Below are 25,128 nucleotides of genomic sequence, written 5' to 3'. Positions count from 1 at the left end.
CTAGCCCAGGTCCCAGAGCTAGGAAGTGGGTGGAGTCAAGACTCAAACCCGGGCCTGGCTAAATCAGAGCTGGTATTAACCATTTGTCATAAAGAGGTGAAAAGTCTAAATATAGCCGTCAGAAGTAAAGATTGCCAATAGAGCTTGTGGTGGGAACACATCCCATCGTAGGTTGTGGGGGTTAAGTGGAAATTCCATATTATGTCTCCCAAATGAATAAAGGCCGCAAACAGATAGACGCTCTACACCAAAGCTTACAGACACCATAAACACGAGCACCCAAATCAGGTTGCATTCAACTGCAGACGCGATCACAAAACACCCAAAAATCACCGTTTCGCGCAGGCACAGAAATATACATAACCACAGATGGATGATTAATCTCCCTGGGTGTGTAGGTTGAGTGGGACTCAACATCCCAAGAGCTCCCAGGACTGGATCCCCTTCGTGCCCATCCCCACGGTCTCCAGATCTCATGGGATGGATTTGCAGTTTATTTCTTTGCACAGTCCCCCCAACCCACCCCCAAGGACCTCAGAGCCTGTATGTAGGCTGCTCTGACATTCCTTGGAAGAAAAAGAATCTCGCCTGTGTCTGCATTTCAGCACTTTTCTTTGCGATTTTTAGGGGTCTTTGTTCGGGTCTCAAAGTGCGTACCTCTTTCCCAATGAGGATTCAGGTGCAAGGTACTTAAGACGGGGATAGTTTTCTTTTTTCTTTTTTCTTTTCCTTTTGCTCTTTAGGTCCCCACCTTCAGCATATGTAAGTTCCCAGGCTAGGGGTTGAATGGGAGCTGCTGGCCTACCCCACAGCCATAACAACTCAGGGTCCGAGCTGCGTCTGCGACCTGCACCACAGCTCACGGCAACGCCGGATCCTCAATCCACTGAGCAAGGCCTGGAATCGAACACGCAAGCTAAGGTTCATTTCTTGCTTTATGGTGCTACGTACTAGCCCGCCACATCAACTAGAACGCCTCATCTGGACTACAAATCCCAGCATTGCTTGCGAGGATATAGAGCCCGGCCTACACTTCCCAGCGTGCTCCACGCCTCAGGGTGATTGCAATGGCAGAGAGGGCCAGTTTAAGGCTCTGCGGGCATTTTCATTTGTGGATCCTACCTCGCAGGTTCCCTTCCCGATGTGATCCAGGGGTTACTCGGGGACTCTGGACTTATCTTGCCCTCGAATCTTATTTCTTGGGGTGTTTGGGGGCTCTGCCTAGGACTACATTTCCCAGCGCGACCAGCGGCCCATTGTCATGACCTTTGTACCGCATACATAATTTCCCAGCATGCCCTGGGCGGTCACCCAGGAAGGCTTGCAATTTTCTTGATGATCCAAGGGTTGCGGACTCAATTTCCCATAGTATCCTGGTGTTTCCCACGACCTAGAGAATCCGTTCTCTCATTCATTCATTCATTCAAAAAACTATTTCCGATCGCGTTCTACTAGGTACTGGGAACAAGGAAAGCACACAACACAAAAATCCCGGTCTTCCTGGGGCTTATTTCTTGTTGAAGGGCGCGACAAACCCAAAGTAAATAAAGTACATGACATGAAAAAGGGGAAAACGGAAAACTTCTGTACTTTTCGGGTTGTCGAGTCCATTTCCTAGTAGGTCCCCGGGGGCCAGCCCTTCGTCACCTGGATGCTGCGAACGGCATTTCCTGCATGCCCTGGGGCCGACCTCCCGCCTGTAGACTCCACTTCCCAGCACGCCAATCAGATTTCCTTTTGACACCGCGGAGCTGCGAATTTCCCAGTGTGCCTCGGGGCGGGACTATTGCAGAGATCCATTTCCGTTTATGGACTCCACTTCCCAGAGTTCCCCGCGGTCCGCCCTCAGGCGGTTGCCGGTTGCCTCTCCAGCCTGTGGACTCCATTTCCCAGCGGGCCCCGAGTCGGCGTGGTGACGTCACGTGCCGGGCGGGGACCGGTAGATCCTCTGGCGGCGCGGGGCGGGACGCAATTCCCGGCGGCCCGGAGGAGGGCGGGCGTCGGCGACGCCTCGGAGCTGGTCGCTCGCTCGCTCGCTCGCTCGCTTCTTACCTGGCGGGCGAGCGGGCGGCGCGATGTCGGGCGAGGATGGCCCAGGGGCGGGCCCGGGGGCGGCGGCGGCGGCAGCCCGTGAGCGGCGGCGGGAGCAGTTGCGGCAGTGGGGGGCGCGGGCAGGCGCCGAGCCGGGCCCCGGGGAACGGCGCGCCCGTACCGTGCGCTTCGAGCGCGCCGCCGAGTTTCTGGCGGCCTGCGCGGGTGGCGACCTGGACGAGGCGCGCTTGATGCTGCGCGCGGCCGACCCCGACCCTGACGCCGAGCTGGACCCCTCCGCCCCGCCGCCAGCCCGCGCCGTGCTCGACTCCACCAACGCCGACGGCATCAGCGCCCTGCACCAGGTCAGCGCCCCCGCCCGGGCTCCGATCCGCCCTGGGTCTGCGCTGCCTCGAGCACCCTCCCTCCCAGTCCAGAGTCACCCTTGCCAGTCGTGGTCTGCACCGTCGATGCTGCCCCGGTCCTTTATCATCCCGTGCTGAGTCCTTTTCCCATCCCACCCACCTGGAGCTCCCCTCTTCCAGTCCTGAGCCACTTGAACTGGCCTGGTTTTTGCCATCCTGCGCTGCCCTCTCTCCGGACTCGAGCCACTGCTGAGGGCCTCAGGCCAGTCCATCCTCGTCTTGTCTCTTTCGCCCTGCTCTTTCCCCACCTTGAGCGCTCTTAACCAGCCTGGCCCGTGCCACCTCTACTCTGCCATCGAATGCTGCCCCACTTTCTCGAGTCCGCCACTTCTCCCAGCTTCACCGGTACCCACTGTTTCCCCTAGTCCAGGCAGGTACCACTTTCCCTGAGCGTCCTCCTCCTCTCTTCTGGGCCTGTGCTGCTTCTTTTCCCGCTCTCTGGCCTGGGCCGTTTCTTCGGCCAGCCCCCGAGCCTTCCATGCCCTTTCCTTCAGGTTTCTGCTCTTCATCCTTGGTCTCTGCCATCTGTTGCCATGTAAGGGTGCTCTTTCCTGAGCCATCGCCCTCAAGGCGCTCTGCTCCTCAAGTGGATGCTTCCCTCGCCTGGCTCACCTCCTGCTCTCTCTCCTGCCCCCTTCACCTGCGTGCCCTCCTCATTCTCCCTCTGTGCCACCTCTGGCCTTGCACTGTAGGCTCTCTCTTGGGGATGTTTCTCTTTCTCCACACACTTCTCTTTCACTCTGTCCTCTTGCTTTGTGTGGGCCTGCAGCGTTACCCTTTTTTCTGGGCACACTCAGAGCACCCTCCTCTTTCTGGTTCTGGGCCACCTGTCTGTCCTCGGGTCATCTTGCTCTCTCTGCCTGGATGCCCTCCTGTGGCTTTGGGCAGCTTCTCCCTCCTTCAGAGTGCACCGCCAGTTCTCCTAGGCCCGGTCACTTCCCCTTCCCAGGGGACCTAGAGCCCTGCTAGGTCCTCTCTCTCCACAACCTGGGCCCCCAAACCTTTCCAAAACACCTTGCTTTCTGCCTCCATTGGTCTTGTGTTCCAGAGCCAGAGTCACTATATGTCCCAGAACCAGGATTCCCTCTGGTTCTGAGGGCTTTTATCGCATCCCCTGCCTGGCTGCAGTGGGTCTTTGGGGACAGGCCACAGAAGAGCCTCTACTCCTCCCTCTGTCCCCGAGGCTGTCTCCCTCCCAGTCTTCCCAGCTCAGGCCAGTCCCCAGGCCTCTCTTCCCTGCCAGAGCCCGTCAGGTTCGGTTACTTTGGGGCCCAGAGAGGACCCTGTGAAGGAAGCGTGGGTAGGGGCACGGGAATGGGGAGGATGCCTGAAGAGGCCCCCTTAGCCAGAAGAGGAGCAGAAGAGGAGCAGGTACCCAGAAGAGGAGCAGTTCAGGGAAATAGAAGAGTCCCGAGCTCTTTTTTTTTTTTTTTTTTATTTCTTTTCTTTTCTTTTCTTTTTATGGCAGCATCCGTGGTATATGGAGGTTCCCAGCCTAGGGGTCAGATCATACCTGCAACTGCCAGCCTACACCACAGCCACAGCACTCAGGATCCGAGCTGCATCTGCGGCTTACGCCACAGGTCACAGCAACGCTGGATCCTTAACCCACTGAATGAGGCCAGGGATTGAACCTGCAACCTCATGCACACTATGCTGGGGTCTTAATCGGCTGAGCCACAACAGGAACTCTCTAGTCCTTAGTTCTTTTTTTCAGTTTTTTGTCTTTTTAGGGCCACACCTGCGGCATATGGAGGTTCCCAGGCTAGGGGTCTAATCAGAGCTGTTGCTGTCGGCCTACACCACAGCCACAGCAATGCCAGATCTGAGCTGAGTCTGCGACTTACACCACAACTCATGGCAATGCCGGGTCCTTAACCTACTGAGTGAGGCTGGGGATCAAACCCGCAACCTTGGGAACCCCTAGTCCTTTGTTCTGATCTCAGCTCCTCAGCTCTTTTGTGGCCTTGAAATAGTGCCTTTTCTCTCTGTGCCTCAGGTTTCTTAGCTGTTAGCAGGGCCAGTAGCCAGGCTCTCCCTGGTGGGGCTCTGGCACATCCTTCAGCAAGTGCCATAGGCATTCAGTTGGGGAGTTGCAGCCCCTGGTCTAAGGGGCCCCCCCCATTCCCCCGCCCCCGGCCTGTCCCCTACAGAGGCCCTAGTGCTATCTGGGACATTTTTTTTCCATCTAAAGGAGCAGCCCACTTCCTGAGGAGCTGCACGGTCTCAGAGCTTGGCAAGCCCAGGAAAGGAGCCTCAGGCTTTGGTGTCCCCTTTCCTCCGCCACCACCCCTGCCCCTCGCTCCCCTGGACCTTCCCAGAGGGGTTCCTAGCCCTGCTTTTTGGGCCAGGCCCCAGTCCCCAACATCCCCCTTGGCCCAAACCCTGCAAAAGCACGCTCCAGGCTGGCCTGTCAGGGGAATCCCTCCCCTTCCCCTCCCCCTCCGTGAACTCACTTGCCAGGGCTTTGCAGGAGGGGTGTTGGGAGAGGGGAAGTCCCTGCCTGAGGTCACACAGTCAGCAGCAAGCAGGGGCTCTGGCTCAGCGGAGGGTGTCCGGGGACCAGCTCATGCTGGTTTTAGCTCTGAAAGCCCCAGGTCCCAGGAAAGCCCCCGCATCTGACCGGGATGTTTGCTCACGGTGTCTGGGACTGCGGTTTCTGTTCCCCGTCCTCCCCGGAGCAGGTCCCCAGGTGGCAGCCGCCTGCTCGAGTTGGGTCTCCAGGGGTTCTCAAGCCTCAGCTCCTACCTCGGGCCTGAGGAGGCCGAACCCCGCCCTGTGCCCCGGCCCTAGTGGGGGATCTGGACCCCCAGGTCTGAGGGGGGGAGGATCTGGGGACCCAGATTCGTGGTCTGAGGGAGGAGGGGCTGGTGCCTGGCTTCTTGGATCCCTGGTGCCCAGCCTCAGGCATCTTTCGCATGGATGCCGGTGCCCAGCCAGGTCCTTGAAAGGGAAAGGCCCATCTCCCTCCTTGCCCCCCTCCCCCATCACCATGACAACCGGGTAGAAATAAACTGAGCCCAGAGTTCATCCTGTTCCCAGGGCACGTGTGGCCCCCCTCTCGCAGCCTGAGTTTCCATGACTTCATGCTCTTGGCCCTCGGTGCTTCCTCCCCCTTCTCCAGATGGGCGGTGTGGAGAGCTCTTCGTTTACCCTGAGGACCCAGGAGTCCTGGGCCCCCTATCCCCCCAGACCCTGCTCGGGCCCCAGTGCTCACCTAGCGTTTGCTGCACCCTGGGCCTCCTCCTGCTCTGGCCCCCACTCGCTGTGCCAGCTTGGGCAAGGGCTTTGTCCTGGACTCCGCCAGGGGCAGGATCAGGGAGGGTGGCCCGTGGAAACCCATCGCGCAGTGACCTGTGCAGAGCATGCTCTCCGCACATAGGCCTGCGTCACCTCAGCCCCAGGCCCTGGGCACAGGCTGACCTGCCCCCTCTCCCAGTGTGAGGGTCCTGCCAGCACCCTCACTCTGGCCCTGGTGCTAGGGGCTTGGTCGCCTTACCAGCCCTGCACAGCCCTGGGCCCCAGGGTCCAGCTGTCTCCCCTCCAAGTACAAGGCAGCGCCATGGTCGGTTCTGTAGAGGGTCTGAGCAGGGGCTGGGGGCTGGACCCCAGGTCTGAGGGGGGAGGGGCTGGGCCTCTTCCCTCTGGTCCATCACTGGAGGCCGCATCCTCTGGTGGTGACTGCGTGCCTCTGGTTGGTCAGCACCGTCCAGGATTCCTGCACCTGGATGTGCAGCCCCCCCCATCCGCTTCCTGCTGCAGGGTTGCTGGGAGCCTTGTCTCACGTTCTCAGTGAGCTGCAGCTGCTGGGCTGACCCCAGAGGATGGAAGCTGGGGGAGGGTCTTCAACAGCCGGGTGGCTGGAGGGGACTTCGGGGGGGGGGGGCAGGGTGTGTGCTTCGGGGCTTTCTCCTTAAGTGGCGTGGCTGGGCGTGCGGGGCCTGGACCAGTGAGGCCGACAGCACTGTCCCGCCCCCAGGCCTGCATCGACGAGAACCTGGAGGTGGTGCGCTTCCTGGTGGAGCAGGGCGCCACGGTGAACCAGGCGGACAACGAGGGCTGGACGCCCCTGCACGTGGCCGCCTCCTGTGGTTACCTGGACATCGCCAGGTGAGGCGGGGAGGGTGAGACCGGACGGGGCCCGGCCTGGACCCCTCCGCCCTGACCTTGCCCCGCCCCCAGGTACCTCCTGAGCCACGGGGCCAACATCGCCTCGGTCAACAGTGATGGGGACCTGCCCCTGGACCTGGCCGAGTCCGACGCCATGGAAGGGCTGCTGAAGGCCGAGATCACCCGCCGAGGTGGGCCTGGGGGATGGGGGAGCGGCGGTGGGTTTCAGTGTCCCCACCCCCAGGTTGCTTGGAACAGGTAGCATTTAAGCAGTAACCAGATGAAAGGCGCGTGCCACCGCTGGGCCCAGAACAGGAGCTCCGACGGCAACGTGGATCTGAAGTGTCGCCTGGTCCTCTGAGTGGGGAGGTGGCGGTGGGGCTTGTCCAGGGGTCTGTTAGGTAAGATGCCAGGTCTCAGGAGCTTCACTGGGTGGAGGCAGAGGAAAGCAGAGGCTGCTGAGGGACTGGCCTCCCCTGTGTTCAGGCTCACTGAGCCCCAAGGGTCCTTAATGTGGGGCCGAGGACCCCCCCATCCCCGAACTCGGAATCTGGTCAGGTTCCCTTTCTAGGGGAGCGCGTTACTTCTAGCAGGTTCTCAGAGGGGCTGTGACCACCTCCCCCCCCTCAGAGGAGCCAACTTGGCTGGTGGGTGTGCTGGGTGCCTGGGGGAGGCCGTGGCCCAACGGCACTGGAGACAGAGGACTTGGAGGGGGGACGGGGGGGGCAGTGAACCGCCTCACAGCTCCACCTGGGCTCCCGTGGGAGCTCCTGGAGTCCGGCTTCCTGGGTTCGGGTCCCGGCTGTGGCAGCGACTGGCTCATTCGTAGAGCACAGGGCGGTGGCCAGGGTTCAGTGGATGAGCAGGTGTGAGCTCAGGGCCCGGGGTGGGGGTCTGGAGGGCCCCGTGGAGGGGCAGCGAGGCTGATGAAGAAGATACCGTCGCATCCGAGGCGATCCCCGGATTCCCGGCCTGGCTCTGGTTGCAGTGCCCTGGGCCGGGTGGGAAGGCTGGGGCCCTCAGGCGGGGTGGCCTCGGAGCCTCTCGGGGCGCAGGGGCGCCAGTGGGCGAGCTGAGGAGGACGCCAGGGTCAGGAGCCCTGGTTTGGTTCAGGCCGGGGAGGCAGGGTGAGCAGAGTTGGGCCGATTCTCACCCCCCTTCTCCACGATTTAGCTTGATGCTCCAGCCAGAGGCAGCGGTCTGGTGACCCTCCCTGGGCTTTAGCAGGGCTTTTGAACGCCTTCGGGGAGCTTGAACTCACCGCGCCCACGGTTCACCCTGGGAAGGGTGCGGTTTGGTGTTAGGTTGGGTTTTATCCTTGGTGTGTTTACACTAAGCTCGTGCGTCCGTCACCACTTCTAGTAGAGGAGTTTTTGATCACCCCAAAAGAAGCCCCGCGCCTCTGAACTGTCCCCCAATCCCCATCCCCTCACCCCTCGGAAACCACTCCTCGTCGGCCTGGTCTGTGTGGACCTGCCTGTTGTGGATCTTTTGTGTCGGTGCACTCACAGTGTAGACGCGGGTTTGTAACCTTGGGGCACATTCGCACGCACCCCCCCCCGCCCCCCCGCTCCCCGAGGGCGCGGCCTGCCTTCCTCCCCCCTCCCTCCTTCTCTTCCTCCCTCCCTCTCTCCCTCGCTGCCCTGAACTGTTTGGAGAAAATGTCACCTGCACGCGGAGAGGCCATGTCCCTGGCACAAGGACACTCCTGGTGACCGCCGCCGCCTGGGAGCCGGGGACGCGACGTTGTTTCTCTCCCGTCAGCTCTGGTCTTGACTGCGATGCTAAACCCTTACCTGCCACTTGAAGATGCCCACCCTGCTGGTTCAGGCCCTGCCCCGTCCTCACCTTGCCTCTGTCACCCCATCTCCCGTCTCCCTCCACCTGGACCCCCACCCCACCCCCCGTGGTGATTCACAGGCCCCTTAGCCTGGACCTTGTTGTTTCTTGGCTCTGCGTTTTTGGCAGGAACTCAGCGCGTCCCTCTGGGAGACCAGCTGTCTGTCTGCCCCGTTACTGGTGACTTAATCCTGCGCCTCCTCTGGGAGTCGCCCAGGTGACCCTACGTGGAGCCCTCTTCTCCCTTGTGGTTAAAGGGCAGCCGCAGGGCGGTGGGTGGGTGGTCTCTGGGGCCGCCCGTGTGGCTCCCACCACCTTCTCACTGCGACCCTGTGCCCCTGTCTGCGGGGCCGGGGGCGGGGGGAGGGTGGCTGGGGGTGCTGGCTCGTAGGACCTACCAGGCAGGAAGGCCAGTGATTCTACTGGGAAGACCCCCTGCTGCCGAGACCAGCGCAGCCCCCGCCTCTGGGAACAGGAAGCCTGGGCCCAGTGTGTGTGGGGCAGGAGGGCAGGGCTTTCACTCCTGAAGACAGAGGCCCCCAGGCAGGCAGTGCTGGGCGCCTGACGGAGGACAGTGGCAGAGGTGGGCGGAGGCTGCCCCCCAGGAAGGGAGGCCGCCCTGCTGAATCGGTGCACCTTTATCAGCACCAGGAGCCCATTGCGTCCTGGCTCCAGCAGCCTTCCTCACAGGAGCAGAAGGGTGGAAGCGGCCTACCTGTCCACAGACGGGGCTGGACAAGTGGTCTGTGATCTGTGCGTGGAGTGGGCATGAGCCAGCCTGAGAAAGGAAAGAGAGGAGTTCCCCAGTGAGTAGTGGCTAAGGATCTGTCGTGGTCACTGCTGTGGCTCAGGTCACTACTTGGGCGCAGGTTCACTCCCTGGCCCGCATGCCACGGGTGTGGCCAGAAAGAAGGAAAGAGAGTCCAGCCTAGGCTACAGCGTGGGTGAACCTTAACGAGATTACGTTAAGGGCAATAAGTCAGGCACAAAACGTGCAAATACCGTGTAATTCCACTCATTTGAGGAATTTAACGAAAACAGTCAAAGAGTTCCCGTCATGGCTCAGTGGTTAACGAACCTGACTAGTGTCCATGAGGATGCCGGTTTGATTCCTGGCCCTTCTCCGTGAGTTAAGGATCCAGTGTTGCCGTGAGCTGTGGTGTGGGTCGCAGACACGGCTCGGATCCCGCGTTGCTGTGGCTGTGGTGTAGGCCGGCAGCTACAGCTCTGATCCTACCCTTAGCCTGGGAACCTCCATATGCCGTGGGCGTGGCTCTAAAAAGACAAAAGACTTAAAAAAAAAAAGGGGAAAACCATCAAATTCATAGAGGCAGAAAGTAGAAGGGTGCTTGGCAGGGGCTGGGGAGTGGGACGTGTTGAGGGGTAGACAGTTTCCGTTTTGCAGGATGAGGAGAGTCTGGAGGTGGTGGTGGTGTTTGCACACGTGTGACTGCTCTTTGCACCACCGAACCGCACACTCTAAAATGGCGAAGATGGCGTTCTCTTAGGGGGCGGGGGCTTAAGGATCTGGCACAGGTGAAGGATCTGCCATGGCACGGGTTTGATCCCTGGCTCAGGAACTTCCGCATGCCGTAGGCACAGCTTAAAAAAAAAGATGATAAATTCTATGTGTATTTTAGCTGAGTCTATAAAGAATGGAGGACAGTGTATGGACTTACGTAACTGAGGGCTAGGAGTTAAATGGACTTCAGGCATGATTTGACCCAGGGGCTCAGGAAAAGGCAAAAGCATCCCTCCATCACTGCTGAAATCTGTGGCAACTTCATTCTTAGGCAGGTTCTCTCAGTGAGGTGCTTAGTACGGCCACTTTGGGCAACACCAGATCGTTAACCCACTGAGTGAGGTCAGGGGTTGAATCCACATCCTCATGGATACTAGTCAAGTTCTTGACTCGCTGAGCCGCAGTGAGAACTCCCTGCCTGACACTCTTCGGGCCACCTTGATCACACACCTTCCCCTGAGCCAGTCACTGTGGCAAGAAGGATGGGCAGGCCTGGCAATGTGGCCGCCCATGGAGCCAGGCTGTGGGCTCAGTCACATCAGAAGCATGTCATGTGGAAGCAGGGTGAGGAGAAGGAAGGCCTGGTTAGGGAGGAGGAAGGGGGGCCCGCCAGGCCAAGGCTCAGGTCTGCTGCAGCAGCACAGGTCAAGCCGGGACCCTCCAGCCTTCGCTCAGAAGGGCTGCGGTCGGACCCACAGGGACTCAGAACTGGGCAGGAAGAACCCGTGAAGTGTTTCTGAGACATTTGAAGCAATCCCACTCGGAATCCCAACATCAGGACAGGGGGAGGAGTTCCCATTGTGGCTCAGCAGTTATGAACCAACTAGTATCCGTGACTCCGATTAAACCCCTAGCCTGGGAACTTCCATGTGCTGTGGGTATGGCCCTAAAAAGACCAAAAAAAAAAAAAAAAAAAAAAAGTCAGGTGGAAATGGGCTCGTTTCAGAGTCAGCTCCAGAGGCCGAGCATGGGGCTCGTCTCAGGCCGGCAGGAGCGTGGGCGATGACACCGCGGAGGAGCCGCTGGACGGGTGGATTCCGGCGGGAGACCCCGTGTTCCAGCGGTTCTGCTCCTGGACCACCCGGCGGAGGCCTGCTGGCTCCAGGGTCCCGGTGCTCCGTGCAGTCCTGAGAGCGCGTGAACCTGCGGCTGTAGCGGGGATACAGCCGGGGACTGATATGGAAATGAGTGGGTGCAGCCTTGGTCCAGCAGAGCTTTAGTTACAGACACAGGCGGCTTTTCCAGAAGAGGCAGGTGCCGTGGGGAAGTGGAGTGGTGGTTGCCAGGGGCTGGAGGAGGGAGGTGCGAGGTTTCCCTTTGGGGTGAGGAGACAGTTCCATATGGACAGGATTCGTGGTTTGTATGTTGTGAAAGCCCCGAATTGTACACTTTATTTATTTGTTCTTTCTTTAAAAAAAAAAAAAAGCAATGAATTTGGTTATATTTATAGCTGTGCACCCATGATCACAACCCAATTTCATAGCGTTTCCATCCCAAACCCCCAGTCCATCCCCCCACCCCCCCAGCCTGTCCCCGTTGGTGACCCTAAGTTTTCCAAAGTCTGTGAGTCAGTATCTGTTTGCAAAGAAGTTCATTGTGTCCTTTTTTTAGATTCCACTTGTCAGTGAGAGCATGTGATGCTGGTGTCTCACCGACTGACGTCACTTAGCATGATAATTTCTGGGTCCATCCATGTTGCTAAAAATGCCGATATTTCATTCCTTTTCATGGCTGAGTCATATTCCATTGTGTGTATGTACCACATCTCCTTGATCCACTCCTCTGTTGATAGACATTTAGGTTGTTTCCATGTTTTGGCTATTGTAAAGAGTGCTGCAATGAACGTTGGAGTACATGTGTCTTTGCGAGTCATGGTTTTCTCTGGATAGATGCCCAGGAGTGGGATTGCTGGATCCAATGGTAGTTCTATTTTTAGTTTTCTGAGGAATCTCCATACTGTTTTCTACAGTGGTTGCACCAGTTTACATTCCCACCAACAGTGTAATAGGGTTCCCTTTTCTCCACACCCTCTCTAGCATTTATCATTTGTAGACTTTTTGATGATGGCCATTCTGGCTGGTGTAAGGTGGTACCTCATCGTGGTTTTGATTTGCATTTCTTTAATCATGAGTAATGTTGAACAACTTTGCATGTGTTTTTTGGCCATCTGTATGTCTTCTTTGGAGAACTGTCTGTTTAAATCTTGTTCCCATTTTTTGCTGGTTTTTTTTTTCTTTCTTGGTATGGAGCTGCAGGAGGTGTTTATGTATTTTTGAGATTAATCCCTGGTCCATTACTTCATTTGCAGATATTTTCTCCAATTTTATGGGTTGTCCTTTCCTTTTGTTTAGGGTTTTCTTTGCCGTGCAAAAACTTTTAAGTTGAATTGTACACTTTAAAATAGTGAAATGGGTTGATTCTGTGTTAATCAAACAGATGGCTTGCAGGCACAGGCCGTAGCTGGCCAACCCCACCAAGACTTCTGTTAATAAACACCGGCAAAACTCGGCGAAAACCACAATTGCAGAAGGATCGTGTGAACAGGCAGAAGGTCACTGACTGTGGTTGCTGAATAAAAGGTCGGCAAACTCCACCCTCCCTGCCCACAGTGAGGCAGCCAGGCGCCTGAATCTATAATACAACTGACCGTAGGTGATTCCCGTTAGGGAGGTAGGGGCGTGCCTGAGTCCCTGGCACTGTCCCGGCGTCTCCACCCCAGCCTGGCCCCTCCAGGACGGCCAACCACACATTCCTGGCACAGCTGCCCCTGGGAGTCCCCAGCAGCCAGGAGACCCTAAGGTGATCCCCTGGGAGTCTAGTCTGAGGGCCACCAGGTGCCACCGGGTGGTGCCAGCATGCAGCCGGACCCAACAGATGTGATTCCTGGTGCGAATTGTGTTCCTGGGATCCTGTGCCTTGCCCTGGGGGCAGGATTTGCAACATCATAGTAAGACTGTGACAAGGCGTGGGTTCATGAAAGCAAATTTGCGGAGTGCCCAGGTGGCTGGCCCAGCGGGTTAAGAATCCAGCGTTGTCACTGCCGTGGCTCTGGTCCGTCCCTGCCCTTGTGATGGTGGTTACCTCTGTGGCCCGCAGAGAGCGGGGTAAGGTGGGCGACGGGGCCACTGTAACCTCTGTCATCTTTGCCGGTGCCGTCCGGCGGAAAGCAGAGTGAGCCGGAGGCGCAAGAGAGCATTTCCTAGGAGGCGCGCTGAAACAGAAAAGAGGGGAAATTAATTTTACTACTGAGTCGTATTTAACCCGGCCTGCTGTCATTTCCGTACCCAATCAAGGTGAGAAAATCATTCGTAAGCTGTCGCACATTCTTTCTCCCATGCGTCTAAATCCACCGCAAGTTTTACCCTCACGTGTCTCGGTGTCTCGGTGGGGAGCGGCTGCCCATGGCCATTGAGCAGGACGGCTCTGCTCTGTGCAGCACAGACGGTAAAAAACTTCCCAGAAGGAGCACACGTCCCCTAGAAGCGACCATTTTTACTCTCATCTCGATAGTTCATAACATGCCAGGTATAGACTGAGCTAGTCCAGGCCCTTGGAGCCCCTGAATGGCACACTGGGCGGTTCCTGGATCTGGGAGTGGGAGTCCCACCTGTTGCCCCTTCTTGTCCTCCCAGGTGTGGATGTGGAGGCAGCCAAACGGGCCGAGGAGGAATTACTGCTTCATGACACGAGGTGCTGGCTGAATGGGGGCGCCATGCCAGAGGCCCGGCACCCCCGCACAGGGGCCTCTGCCCTGCATGTGGCCGCCGCCAAGGGCTACATCGAAGTGATGAGGTGAGCTGGGCCGGTATAAACCCTCCCTTGTGTGGGGCCAGCTGTCTTCCTGTGGATTTTGTCCATTCCCATCCTTTCCTACTTTGTATACCTAAGGCCATGCATTTTCCTCTAAATGCAGCCTTAGCTGTATCCACCAGCCTTGATGTGCAGGTTTCTCCCTGTCCTTCAGTTTAAAACGCTTTCCAGCTTGTTTGATCCATGGATCATTTAGAAGTGTGTTGCTCATTTCCACATGGGTTGTTGTTGTTCCATTACAGGCATACCTCCTTTTATTGCACTGTGCCAATATTGTGTTTTTAGCAAATCGAAGGTTTGTGGTAACCCTGTGTTGTCAGATGATGATGAGCGTTTTTTAGCAATAAAGTATCTTCTAATGTTTTTTTAAGACATAATGCTATTATTATACACTTAATAGTTTACAGTGTAGTGTAAACGTCTTTTTTTTTTTTTTTTTTTTTTGCTTTTTAGCACTACACCAGCGGTATATAGAGGTTCCCAGGCTAGGGGTCGAATCGGAGCTGCAGCTGCCGGCCTACACCACAGCCACAGCAACGCAGGATCTGAGCCACATCTGCAACCTACTCCACCGTTCATGGCAACTCTGGATCCTTAACCCACTGAGTGAGGCCAGGGATCGAACCTGCCACCTCATGGTTCCTAGTCAGATTTGTTTCCACTGAGCCACGATGGGAACTCTAGCATCAACTTTTCTGTGCACTGGTAAACCAGAAACTTCACGTGACTTGCTTTCTTGCTCTACTGGCTTTATTTTGGTGGTCCGGAACCAAGTCCTCAATGTCTCTGAGGTCTGCCTGAGCTCAGACACCAAGTTCTCCATGCTAGATTTCTGCTCTTCATTGCGGGTTGCCGCATACCCTGGTCCCTGTAAAAAGCCGGAAGAGAATGGTGCTGTCAAGCACAGCGGTCTCTCTAGGTTATTAGGGCAACTTTGTAGACAAGTTATTTAAATCTTCCAGATCCTTGGTGATTTTTTTTTTTTTTTCCCACCTGCTTATTCGTCCGTCCTTGTGAGAACTGTGGTAAAAGGTCCTCCTGTGATGGTGGATTTTTCCTGTTTCTCTTTGTGGTTGTAGCTGTTTGTGTGTGACGTACTTCAGGGCCGGCTTGTTTGGTGCACATAAGTTTTAAATGGTTGCCTGGGCCTCTTGTCCTCACCTGGATTCTGTCGTTTGCTGACCACCTCCCCCCTTCCCATCAGAGTCGTTGGCTCCACTTCTTCCCTTCAGGCTCCCTATTCTCCACCCCCCCAATATTTTTGTTTACCTTTAGTATGTACATGAAGTTTGGAGGAGTCCCCCCAGCTCTGCTCACCTCCGCATTAATGAATTTTTAGGAAGGTTTTCTGGTGAGGAGCTTAGGGTGACCCCTAACAGCTCTGGACTCACATTTTGGCTGCTTCCCCTGATTCAGAGGTAGAGTGCCTCATCCTCTGTAGTTCTGATGAAACTGGGCCACCTTGTGCACCTGCCCAGCCCAAGGCCAATCCCTGCAACAAGGGGCCTGGGACCCTGTGCATGGTCAGGCCCAGGGATGTGCCCCGCCCTGGAGGCTGTGCCCTCTTCTGCTTCTGGCTTCCATCCCTGAGCCTCAGGGGGCTGCTTTGGCTCCTGCCATTGCATCTGCATCCCAGCCAGCAGGAAGGAGAGGCCAGAGGGAGCACATGTCCATTTCTTTGAGACGAACAGTCCAGAAGTGGCGTGCACACTTCATGCTGACATCGTATTTGTCAGATCTTAGCCAGATGGCCACTCCTAGCTTCAAGGGAAACAGAGAGCTTCTACTTCGGCCAGGCGACAGCAAGTCCCACTGAAAGCTGGGTACCGTTATTAAAGGGGGAGGAAGAGTCGATGGTCACAGGCAGCCTCATTCTGCCATAGAACCGAAACGCTTTGCACTCGGAGATGCTCGCTGACTGTAACTTCACTTCCGTGGGTTTGTGTTTACAACCAAATCTGTGAACTGCATTTTTGGAAGACTGTAACCGATGTTCTCCTCATGAAAGACGAGTGGCAGAGAGGAGGGTGCCTTTATTTGGTGCTGTTCATGTGACACCGCTGAGCACCTGCTGTGTGCCAGGCCTTTTAGGGGCTGGGGATACGGTGGCACACGTGACCGGGCAGTTCACAGCTCGTGGAGGAGACAGACAGACAAGTGACAAGGAAGCAGGTCACATCACATGTTTAGGGAGGGTCCTCAGCTCCACACGGGGACGTGCGGCAGGATAACCCTGGGGGACTGTGAGCAGCATCCTTGCCCCCCCACCCCTGCCCACCACCGTCACGACAACTGGGCACGTCCCTGGGAGTTGCCCCGTGTCCCCTGGGGGTCAGCATTGTCCCCAGTTGAGCATCACTAGCCTAAAGGGATAGCACAGGGCAGCGGGAGAAGGGGAGTGTGGTGGCGGGTCCCTCTGTGACATCTGGGAGGAGGTCGTGACTGCCTGACTGCCGGGGGGGACGGGGGGTGCCCAGCATGCGGGGGATCTGAGCTCAGGGGCTGTCCAGAGGGGCTTTGGTTTACAAGACACCCCATCTCTCTGTCTGTCCCACCTGGCTCTCTCGCCCTTTCCCCGACCGGGGCCTAAATCCAGTCTCTGAACGCAGGCGTGTCTGCCTGAGCTGAGCCTGCAGAGCTGCCGGGACCTCCAGCCAGGCTGAGGGCGCTCAGGCGGAGACGGTCTCCAGGAAGAGTCTAATCGAAGCCAGGGCTTCTGTCCCGGCACTGGCGGCCCTGGACCAGATGGCTTTTTGTTGTGGCACCGTGCCCCGCGGTGTGGGACGATTAACCCACCCAACCCGCGGATGCTCCCGGCGCCCACCTCTAAGCTGAGACACCCAGAGATGTCTGCAGACACGGCCCCCCGCAGCGGGGGGCTGCGTAGTCCCGGTTGAGCAGCGCTGCCCCGAGCCAGCTGGTCCCTGGAACAGTGCCCCCCACCAGGCTGCCCCTTCTGGGGTGTCATCCTTGCCCTGGGCCTGGGCTCGGGGAACCCCCTCCCCCCGCATCTGGGGCTGTCCCACAGCCAGGGGTCGCGGTTGAGAGTTGACCCCTGCAGGTACAAGCAGCAGGGTTCCGGAGGCCACCCAATGGGCCAGGGGAGGGGGCGACTGGGGGTGGGGCTCGGGGCAGGGGCTCTTTGCCCCCTGGCCCAGGGTTGGTTTCGGCACTGTCACAGCTGGTACTGCCACCACAGCACAGCTGGCCGATAGCAGCCCTCGGCCCAGAGCCCCTGTCTTGGTCCTTGACCCGAGCCTCCCTGGCCCCCAGGCTGCTCCTTCAGGCTGGCTACGACCCGGAGCTGCGGGACGGGGACGGCTGGACGCCCCTGCACGCCGCAGCCCACTGGGGCGTGGAGGACGCCTGCCGCCTGCTGGCGGAGCACGGCGGGGGCATGGACTCGCTGACCCACGCGGTGAGCGCCGCCTGGGGGACTGGAGTGGGGCTGGGGGCAGGGGGGCCTGAGCCCTCCTCCTCACCCGCCCTCCCCCTGCCCCCCAGGGGCAGCGGCCCTGTGACCTGGCAGATGAGGAGGTGCTGAGCCTGCTGGAGGAGCTGGCCCGCAAGCAGGAGGACGTGAGTCTCAGCGGCCGGAGGGGGGCCTCCACGGCCCGGGGACCTGCCTGTCCCAGCTGGGGCCGCGGCCCTGCGGAGAGCCATGAGGCGGGGCACCGCTGGGCCCTCGGGGCCTGGGGCCTGGGCAGGCCTTGGGATACAGAGGGGGGTCGTCCGTCTGGGCTTGGGCTGGGCCGGGCCTTGCTGCTAGGAAACTGCAGAATGAAGGGCAGAACCGTGTGGACCCGGGGTCTGAATCCCGGTTCTGCCATGGACTTGCTCTGTGAGCGCAGGCCAGTCCCTTCACCTCTCTGGGCCTCAATTGCCTCACCTTTAAAATGGGGATAATAGTGTGTGCCCTTGCCGAGGAGTCTCGCGTGCTGGCCTGTGGAGGCTGTGCTGTTTTCTGGGTGGCATGAATGTTACTGAACAGAAGTGTTTCGAACCCTGCCTCCGGCCAGCAAGTGTGGGTGGGCCGCGAGGGACGTCTCCCGAGGCCTTCAGGGGGCCAGGCCCTTGACCTGGAGCTTCTGCTGGGTGGTGGGTGGACAGGGACAGATGCCCCTGCTTGAAGGTTGGCCGTGGGGCTGCTGAGGGGACAAGTTGTGTTTCCAGCTTGGCGGGGGTCTGGGCCTGCACCCAGCACGAGCAGAGGCTGGGGGGTGGGAAAAGGAACGTGCCGGAGGGGGCGGGAGGTTGGGCCAGGGGCAGACCCTGAAGGGCCCTGTGTGCCAGGGAGGAGCAGGGTGAGGGGGACGCGGCCCTGGGGGGCGCTGGTGGCTGAGGCGGGGTGTCTGAGGTGGGAACACAGACGAGGTACGTACCTTCCTGGCCTGGGGTGTCTGGGAAAGGAGCTTAGAGCACACGGGGGTTTGCTGGGGGCGGGGGGGCTGTACCGGCTCAGAGCTGTGAACACAGCCCCATGGTGACACCTGCGGGCTGCCCTGAGCTGCAGGGAGGCAGGGGCCTGCTGGGGGGCTCCGGGTGTGCCGAGGGTCTGTGCCGCAGGGTCCAGAGATGTTTGGGCAGGTCACCCCTGGCAGGTAAAGGCCAGGAAGCCTGGAGGCCCTGTGAGAGTAGGAGCACTCGCAGGAGATCCAGGATGAGCCCGCAGTCGACTCCCCACACAGCCCCTGCCGGGTCTGAGAACGGAGGCCCTAGAAAGCAGGGCCAGCACGGCGGCGTGGGGGGCCCTCAGAGTAGGGGCGTGGGACCTAGGAGGGTCTCCGTGTCCCAGCCCTCCCCAGCAGTCCCTTCCCCTGCAGCTCCGGAACCAGAAGGAAGCGTCCCAGAGCAGGGGCCAGGAGCCCCCCGTGCCTTCCAGCAGCAGACACCGCAGGTAGGGACAGGCACCTGGGGGCAGGTGGGCTGGAGGCTCCCCGGCAGGGACCCTAACGCCCTCCCCTTCCTACCAGGAGCTCCGTGTGTCGTCTGAGCAGCCGAGAGAAGATCTCCCTCCAGGACCTGTCCAAGGAGCGCCGGCCTGGGGGCGCAGGGGGGCCCCCCATCCGGGATGAGGATGAAGGAGAAGAAGGCCCCTCAGGTGAGGGTCTGGGGGTCTGGGGGCTGGACCCCTGGGTCTGAGGGAGGAGAGGTTGGGGGCTGGACCCCTGGGTCCGAGGGAGGAGGGGCTGGGGGATGGATCCTGGGTCCGAGGGAGGAGGGGCTGGGGGCTGGATCCTGGGTCTGAGGTGGGAGGGGCTGGGGGCTGAGGGAGGGGGCTGGTTCCCAGAGGCGGGGGCATGTTCTCATGACTTCTCCCCCTTCCTATGCCATAGATTCCTCCCCTGCAGAGTCCAGAACCCTCAACGGCATCTCGTCCCCGCCACCCTCCAGCCCTCAGAGCCCCACGGTGAGTCTGGCGCCACAGAGCCTGCAAACCTCTCGTCCGGGCTGGGAAGGGGGTGAAGCCTCCAGTTCCCAGAATCCTCTGGGACAGCTACCTGCCTTTTCCCGGCTCTGCCTGCGTCTAATTGTGGTTTGTTGTGGTCCTTCCGGGGGCAACACCTGCCGTTGCTGAGAAGAGAGACCCTTTCCCTGTGACTGAGAGCTTTCTCTCCTCCAGACCCCGGAGGAGGCCTCCTTCCCCAGGCGCTTTGGCCTCCAGAAGACGGGGAGCTCTGGTGCCCTGGGTCCCACGGGCGGGCGGGCCGCCGAGGTTGCCTCCAGGGCCGGGCTGCAGCGCTCAGCCTCCTCCTCGAGGCTGGAAGGGACCTCCACACAGGTGAGGGGGGTGACGGGCGGGGGCCCAGACCCTGCTTGGTCATGGGGAACAGCCCCTCCTCTCCTCTGTCCACAGGCCAGGGAGCCCCGACTTGCCAGAGTCACCCCCACCCCTTCCCGGAAGGTGCCGGAGTCGTCTGCCCCGTGAGTGTGAAGGGCCTGGGCCCCCGGGGGCGGGAGGTGGGTCGGGGTGCCAGGCTGGTCAGCAGGTGCTCTCTAGGGGCTGGTCTCTGCCCCCCACCGCCCTGGGCCCCGTCTCCCCCCATCTTTTCTGTCGCAGGCTTTGCTCCTGCATGGGGCCGTCACTGCGGCCCCCGCCTCGCACCCACAGGGCTTCCTTCCTCCCTCGCTCAGGCCTGTTCAAATGTCAGCTCCTCGGTGCGGTCCCCCCACCCCCACCCCGCTGACTCTGCCACAGCGTCCGGACACGCGCCCCTCCTGTCCCCGAGCCGTTGTCACTCTGTCCCCTGCCCCCGAGCACTCTGTCCTCCTGACGCACCGTGTGCTCTACCCATCCTTGTGTGTCTGTTGTGCATTTTGCATCTTTTCAGCTCAGATTTGACTCACGGGGCAGAGATAATGTGTCTCTTTGGCTCCTTGCTGTGTGTCTGGTGTCTGTTGCGTGGCGGCAGGTTGGGTGGCGTCTGTTGATGGAATGAGTTCCCCCGGGTCTGCCGTCTCGGGCCGCCTCTGCCCTTGGATAACTTCACTCCTCCCTCCAGGATTCTGGAGCCGGAGTCCCCAGGGTCCCCGGTGAAGCCAAATGTCCCCGTAGCCTCGGCAGCGCCCCCAGCAGACTCCCGGGACCGCCGGAGGTGAGGGGAAGAGGCCCCAGGGGCAGGAAGCTGCTGGCCCCCAGCCGCCAAGAAACCCGAAAACTGCACCACCCAGGAGCCCAGGCCTTGTGGGGGTAGTTCCTGAGGGAGAGCTGGCCTTGGGCTCGGAGTGGACGGCCTCTGGCCAAACTTGACACCCCCTGAGGGAGTCAGCCTTGGGGCAGGACAGGGTCCAGAGGGACCTCCCTGAGGCCGGGGGTCCTTCACTCAGGATATACCAGATGCCAGTGCGGGACGAGGAGTCCGAATCCCAGAGGAAAGCTCGCTCTCGCCTCATGCGCCAGTCCCGGAGGTCCACACAGGTGAGGGCTGGGGCCCAGGCTCCTGGCCTGAGGGAAGAGGGGCTGAGGCTGGACCCCTGGGTCCAAGGGAGGAGGGGCTGGGGGCTGGATCCCTGAGTCTGAGGGAGGAGGGGCTGGGGGCTGGACCCCTGGGTCTGAGGGGGTTGGGGTGGGGGCTGGAGCCCTGGGTCCAAGGGAGGAGGGGCTGGGGCTGGACCCCTGGGTCCGAGGGAGGAGGGGCTGGACCCCTGAGTCCGAGGGAAGAGGGGCTGGGACTGGACCCCTGGGTCCGAGGGAGGAGGGGCTGGGGGCTGGATCCTTGAGTCTGAGGGAGGAGAGGCTGGGGGCTGGACCCCTGGTCTTGGGGGGGGGGGGCTGGACCCCTGGTCTGGGGCGGGGGGGCTGGACCCCTGGTCTGAGGCGGGGTGGGATGGGGGCTGGACCTGGGTGCCGGAGGCTGGGCCCTAAGTCCTGGCCCCCGCCTGCCCTCTCCGCTCCAGGGTGTGACTCTGACCGACCTGAAGGAAGCAGAGAAGGCTGCGGGGAAGGCCTCGGAGCCAGAGAAGTCGTGCCCGCAGAGCCTGGTGAGAGGGGGCAGCGACCAGGCAGTGGGTGATAGGAGACCCCTCATCTTCTGACTCCTGCCCCTCTCCCACAGGACCCTTCCCGGCGACCCCGAGTTCCGGGGCTGGAAAATTCTGACGGCCCTGCCCAGAGAGGTAAGGTTTGCTCTCTGGAAGGTCGTCCCCGGGGGTCCCCTGCATCCATCCGCCCCAGTCTTCCTGTCCTGAAGGTTGGGCCCAGGGACCCTGGCGGCAGAGGGGACCCCTGTACAGGTCACCAGGCTGATTCCTGCCCCTCCCCCAGCAGAGGCGCCTGACGGGCAAGGGCAGGGACCGCCGGCTGCCAGGGAGCACCGCCGAGTCGGCAAGGAGCGGAGGGGACCTGCTGAGGTGAGGGGAGGGGAGGGGAAGGGAGGGGAGGGGGTGGCCCAGGCAGGCTGCGGGTGGGCCTTGGAGGTGGGGTGGACGTGGATCCGAGCTCTCTTTCCGGCTGAACCTCACCTCCACCCACAGGGGGAGGAGGCAGAGCCCGTGGACCGAGGCCCAGAATCCAGGTACCTGGTGGGCAGGAAGGGTTTGGGTCTGTCTGTGGGGCTGTGGGCGCGCCCCTTGACGCCCCGCTTGCCTCACCCCAGCACTCCCGAGGGCGGCCCCTCATCCCGCAGGCAGCGGGACCTCAACCCAGAACCGGAGCCAGAATCAGAAGAGCCGGACGGAGGCTTCAGGAAGGTTCGTGACCCCATCCATGCCCACGATCGTGCCATTCACCAGTCCCCTCAAAGTGGCTTCTACATCCCTGCCCTACTGTCCCCCGTCTTGGGCTCTGCGTGGTGGAGCAGGGCATCTGGTCCTTTCCCATGGCCTGAGCCGCAGTCAGCCCCGTCCGTCCCCGCAAATGTGTGTCGGTCCGCAGGCCTGACCCGGGTCCCCCCCACCCCCACGCCCCCCCAGCTGTACGCAGACCTGCGCAGTGAGAACGAACGGCTTCGCGAGGCCCTGACCGAGACCACGCTGCAGCTGGCTCAGCTCAAGGTGGAGCTGGAGCGCGCCACACAGGTGAGGACCCCCCAGGGCCTGGCGGTGGCGAGGACTGGCCGGGTTTGCCAGTGCTGGTTCTCCATCCACAGTATCGAGGGGCCAGACGTGAGTGGGGGCGGCTAGGACCTTTGGGCAGGAGCCCCCCGGCAGGTGCAGGGCGGCGGTGGGGGGGATGGGGGGATGGGGGCGGGGCCAGGACCTCTGCGGGGCAGGGCCTGGGCCAAGGGGTGTGGAGCAGTGGATGGCTGGTCAGGGCAGCCAGGGGTCTTTACTGCGCCCCCCACCCCTTCCGCGCTGGCTTCTCCTGGCCATTGTGGTTGGGACGCTTCTCTGACCCCTGCTCCTTCTGTCCTCACCAGAGGCAGGAGCGCTTTGCAGAGAGGCCCGCCCTTCTGGAGCTGGAGAGATTTGTGAGTGAGGGTGGCGGGGGTGGGGCCAGCTGTGTCTCCAGCCTTCCAAGCCCTTGTGGGAGGGTGAGGAGAGCCGCCTTGCCCTTCTAACCTGCTCCTCTGCCCTTTCCCACCCCCTCAACCTGGCGTAAACTTCCGACATTCCCCCCGACACCCCCAGTCACCTTCTCCCATTTATTCCAGGAGCGCAGGGCCCTGGAACGAAAGGCAGCGGAGCTGGAGGAGGAGCTGAAGGTGAGTATTACTGGGGCGAGCTGTGGGCGGCAGCGAGGGTGGGCCGGCAGTTCAGCTGCCCAGGGCCAGCCGGCTGACCCCGTCCCACCTGGCAGGCGCTGTCCGACCTCCGGGCCGACAACCAGCGGCTCAAGGATGAGAACGCAGCCCTGATCCGTGTCATCAGCAAACTCTCCAAGTGACTCTGGCGGCCCTTCCCCTGCACCCATATTTATACAGCTGCTTCTGCCACACGCACCCTTCCCTTGTGTGAACACGAGTGACAGGGCTCTCGAGGGAGTCTCTGAGAAGCCATAGCCTCCTCTCGGGACCTCCAGCCTAGGAGGGGAGTACGGAGTCCCCAGGAGCCAAGGGGGGCCCTGCGAGGCCAGGATGGAGGCGGGAGGCCGAGCCAGGTAGGGGGACGTCGCTGAGGGGGACCAGGGCTGGAGGCAGACCAGGAAGGAACCGAGGACCAAGAAGCGCCAGGACCAGAGTGGCCGCCCAAAGGTCCCCCTCACGTGTGATGTCACCCTCGTCACCCCTCCCACTCCTGAACAGGGATCCAAGAATGTGCCAAGAGTCCCGCCGGCTGCGGCAGGCAGGCCTGTATATAGGGTCCGCGTGCAATAGGGAGGGACGCCTTCTATTTTTTGCTGCCCCCTCCCCGCCCACTGTCCGGGGTAGGGGGAGAAGGTATTTTCGAGACAAAGCACAGGCACCACAAATAAAAGTCGTGAAGTTGCCACTCAGTGACGGCGTCCCCGGCTGGAGGTGGGGCACCACTTCCGGCTTCCGTGCTGGGCTGTGCGTGCCCGTAACCAGACCCTGGGACCGTGTGCGTGGGGTGCCGAGGGGCGGGTAGGAGCGTGCTCACCGGGAGGGAAGTGGCTTTAGGAAGAGCAGCCAGTCCCAATCCAGGGCTGACACGGTTACGGGGTGGCTTGACGTGGAGCAGGAGGCGCCAGCTGGGTGAGACACAAGGGGCTGTGAATATTGGGCCGGGGAGCTTAGGGTTTGCCCTCACTGTGTTGGTTGGTTGGTTTGTTTGTTGTCTTTTGTCTTTTCTAGGGCTGCACTGGTGCGGCACATGGAGGTTCCCAGGTTAGGGGTCCAGTCGGAGCTATAGCCACCGGCCTATGCCAGAGCCACAGCAACTCAGGATCCAAGCTGTGTCTGCGACCTACACCACAGCTCACGGCCACGCCGGATCCTTAACCCACTGAGCAAGGCCGGGGATCAAACCCAAAACCTCATGGTTCCTAGTCGGATTCGTTAACCACTGAGCCATGACGGGAACTTCTCGCCCTCACTAGTTTTGGAGCAAATCTGAACCAGCTGCCAACATGTGAAGTGTGGGGTCATTCACATGTAACACAGGAATCCGACGGTATGAGCTGGGGAGTCCACATGGCCGCAGTGGGCTGGAGCTGAGGAGGAGCCAGCCTCTAAGATGGGTCTTTCATTCATTCATGCACTCATTTGTGCTCCTAGTCCGCTTGCTGGGCTCCCTCCTATCCTTTGGTGGCATAGTGGTGCGTGACACAGGTGACGTGCTGATGCATTTTAGGAGGGGCGGCAAGAGGCATCCTAAGTGTATGAGGTGGCTGTGCTTCGGAGAAAAAGCAGGGGTGGCAGTTAGGGAGGCTGGTGTGTGTGTGTGCAGGAGTGCAGGTGCAGGAGTGCGCCAGCAGGCTCATGTGTGCAGGAGTGCGCGTGCATACATCCACAGGGTGGTCAGAATAGGCATCACTGGAAAGCTGGCTCAGGCAGATGCGTGCAGGCCTCTGGAATGAGCCACGTGGGCATTTGAGGAAGGTGTCTTCAGATGAGAACAGCACGGGCAAAGGGGGTACATGTGCCTGAAATGTTGGGGCACGGGGAGAGGCTGGTGTGGCCGGGTTGGGGGGAAGTAGGGGTGGGGTTGGAGGAGTAAGGACTGGCTTTGTAGGAATGCGGCCTGGAGGACTTGAGTTGTGAGGTGGGACCTGGGTTTTAACCTGTTCCTCTGGCTGCTGCATGGAAGATGGTCTGGGGGTGGCGGGGCCAGCCCTGGAGACCAGTGGAGGGACTACTGCCATAATCCCAGCAAGAGGTGACCACGGCCCAGGCCTGGGTGGTGGCAGTACAGATGGTGAGAAACGGTCAGGCTCGGAATATTGGTGGGTGCGTCCGCCAGCTGTGCTGACAGGTTGGACTGATAGGAATGGGGCTCAGGCCGGGGTTGCTCATCTGGGGCAGCTCTCTGGCTCCTGCGTGGTTTCCAGTT

General features: G+C 60.3%; 1 protein-coding gene across 2 annotated transcripts; it reads left to right on the top strand.

Moving 5' to 3' along the window:
* Positions 1-1,992: 1,992 nt before the first annotated feature.
* On the top strand, positions 1,993-23,611 carry PPP1R12C (protein phosphatase 1 regulatory subunit 12C). 2 transcript variants are annotated; one of them, XM_005655972.4, is made up of 22 exons: positions 1,993-2,396; positions 6,436-6,566; positions 6,639-6,757; positions 13,560-13,719; positions 17,011-17,155; positions 17,242-17,316; positions 18,561-18,634; positions 18,711-18,838; positions 19,074-19,147; positions 19,361-19,519; positions 19,595-19,662; positions 20,241-20,333; positions 20,566-20,656; positions 21,136-21,219; positions 21,294-21,354; positions 21,506-21,588; positions 21,712-21,752; positions 21,834-21,927; positions 22,150-22,254; positions 22,596-22,646; positions 22,830-22,880; positions 22,976-23,611. In XM_005655972.4, exons 1-22 carry the CDS (start codon positions 2,076-2,078, stop codon positions 23,060-23,062), a joined length of 2,295 nt encoding a protein of 764 aa, XP_005656029.1. In that variant the 5' UTR covers positions 1,993-2,075; the 3' UTR covers positions 23,063-23,611. The 2 variants fall into 2 exon arrangements, with proteins under 2 accessions (XP_005656029.1, XP_005656028.1); XM_005655971.4 differs by having other exon boundaries at positions 21,503-21,588.
* Positions 23,612-25,128: the final 1,517 nt, after the last annotated feature.

The sequence above is a fragment of the Sus scrofa genome, chromosome 6 (genome assembly GCF_054392235.1).
Source record: "Sus scrofa isolate SSC_HxYL_T2T_F1_AM1 chromosome 6, Sscrofa_HxYL_maternal_Yorkshire_Landrace_v2.0, whole genome shotgun sequence".
NCBI lineage: Eukaryota > Metazoa > Chordata > Mammalia > Artiodactyla > Suidae > Sus > Sus scrofa.
Note: the sequence above shows the minus strand (reverse complement) of the source record. Positions and strands in the feature narration are given on the sequence as shown.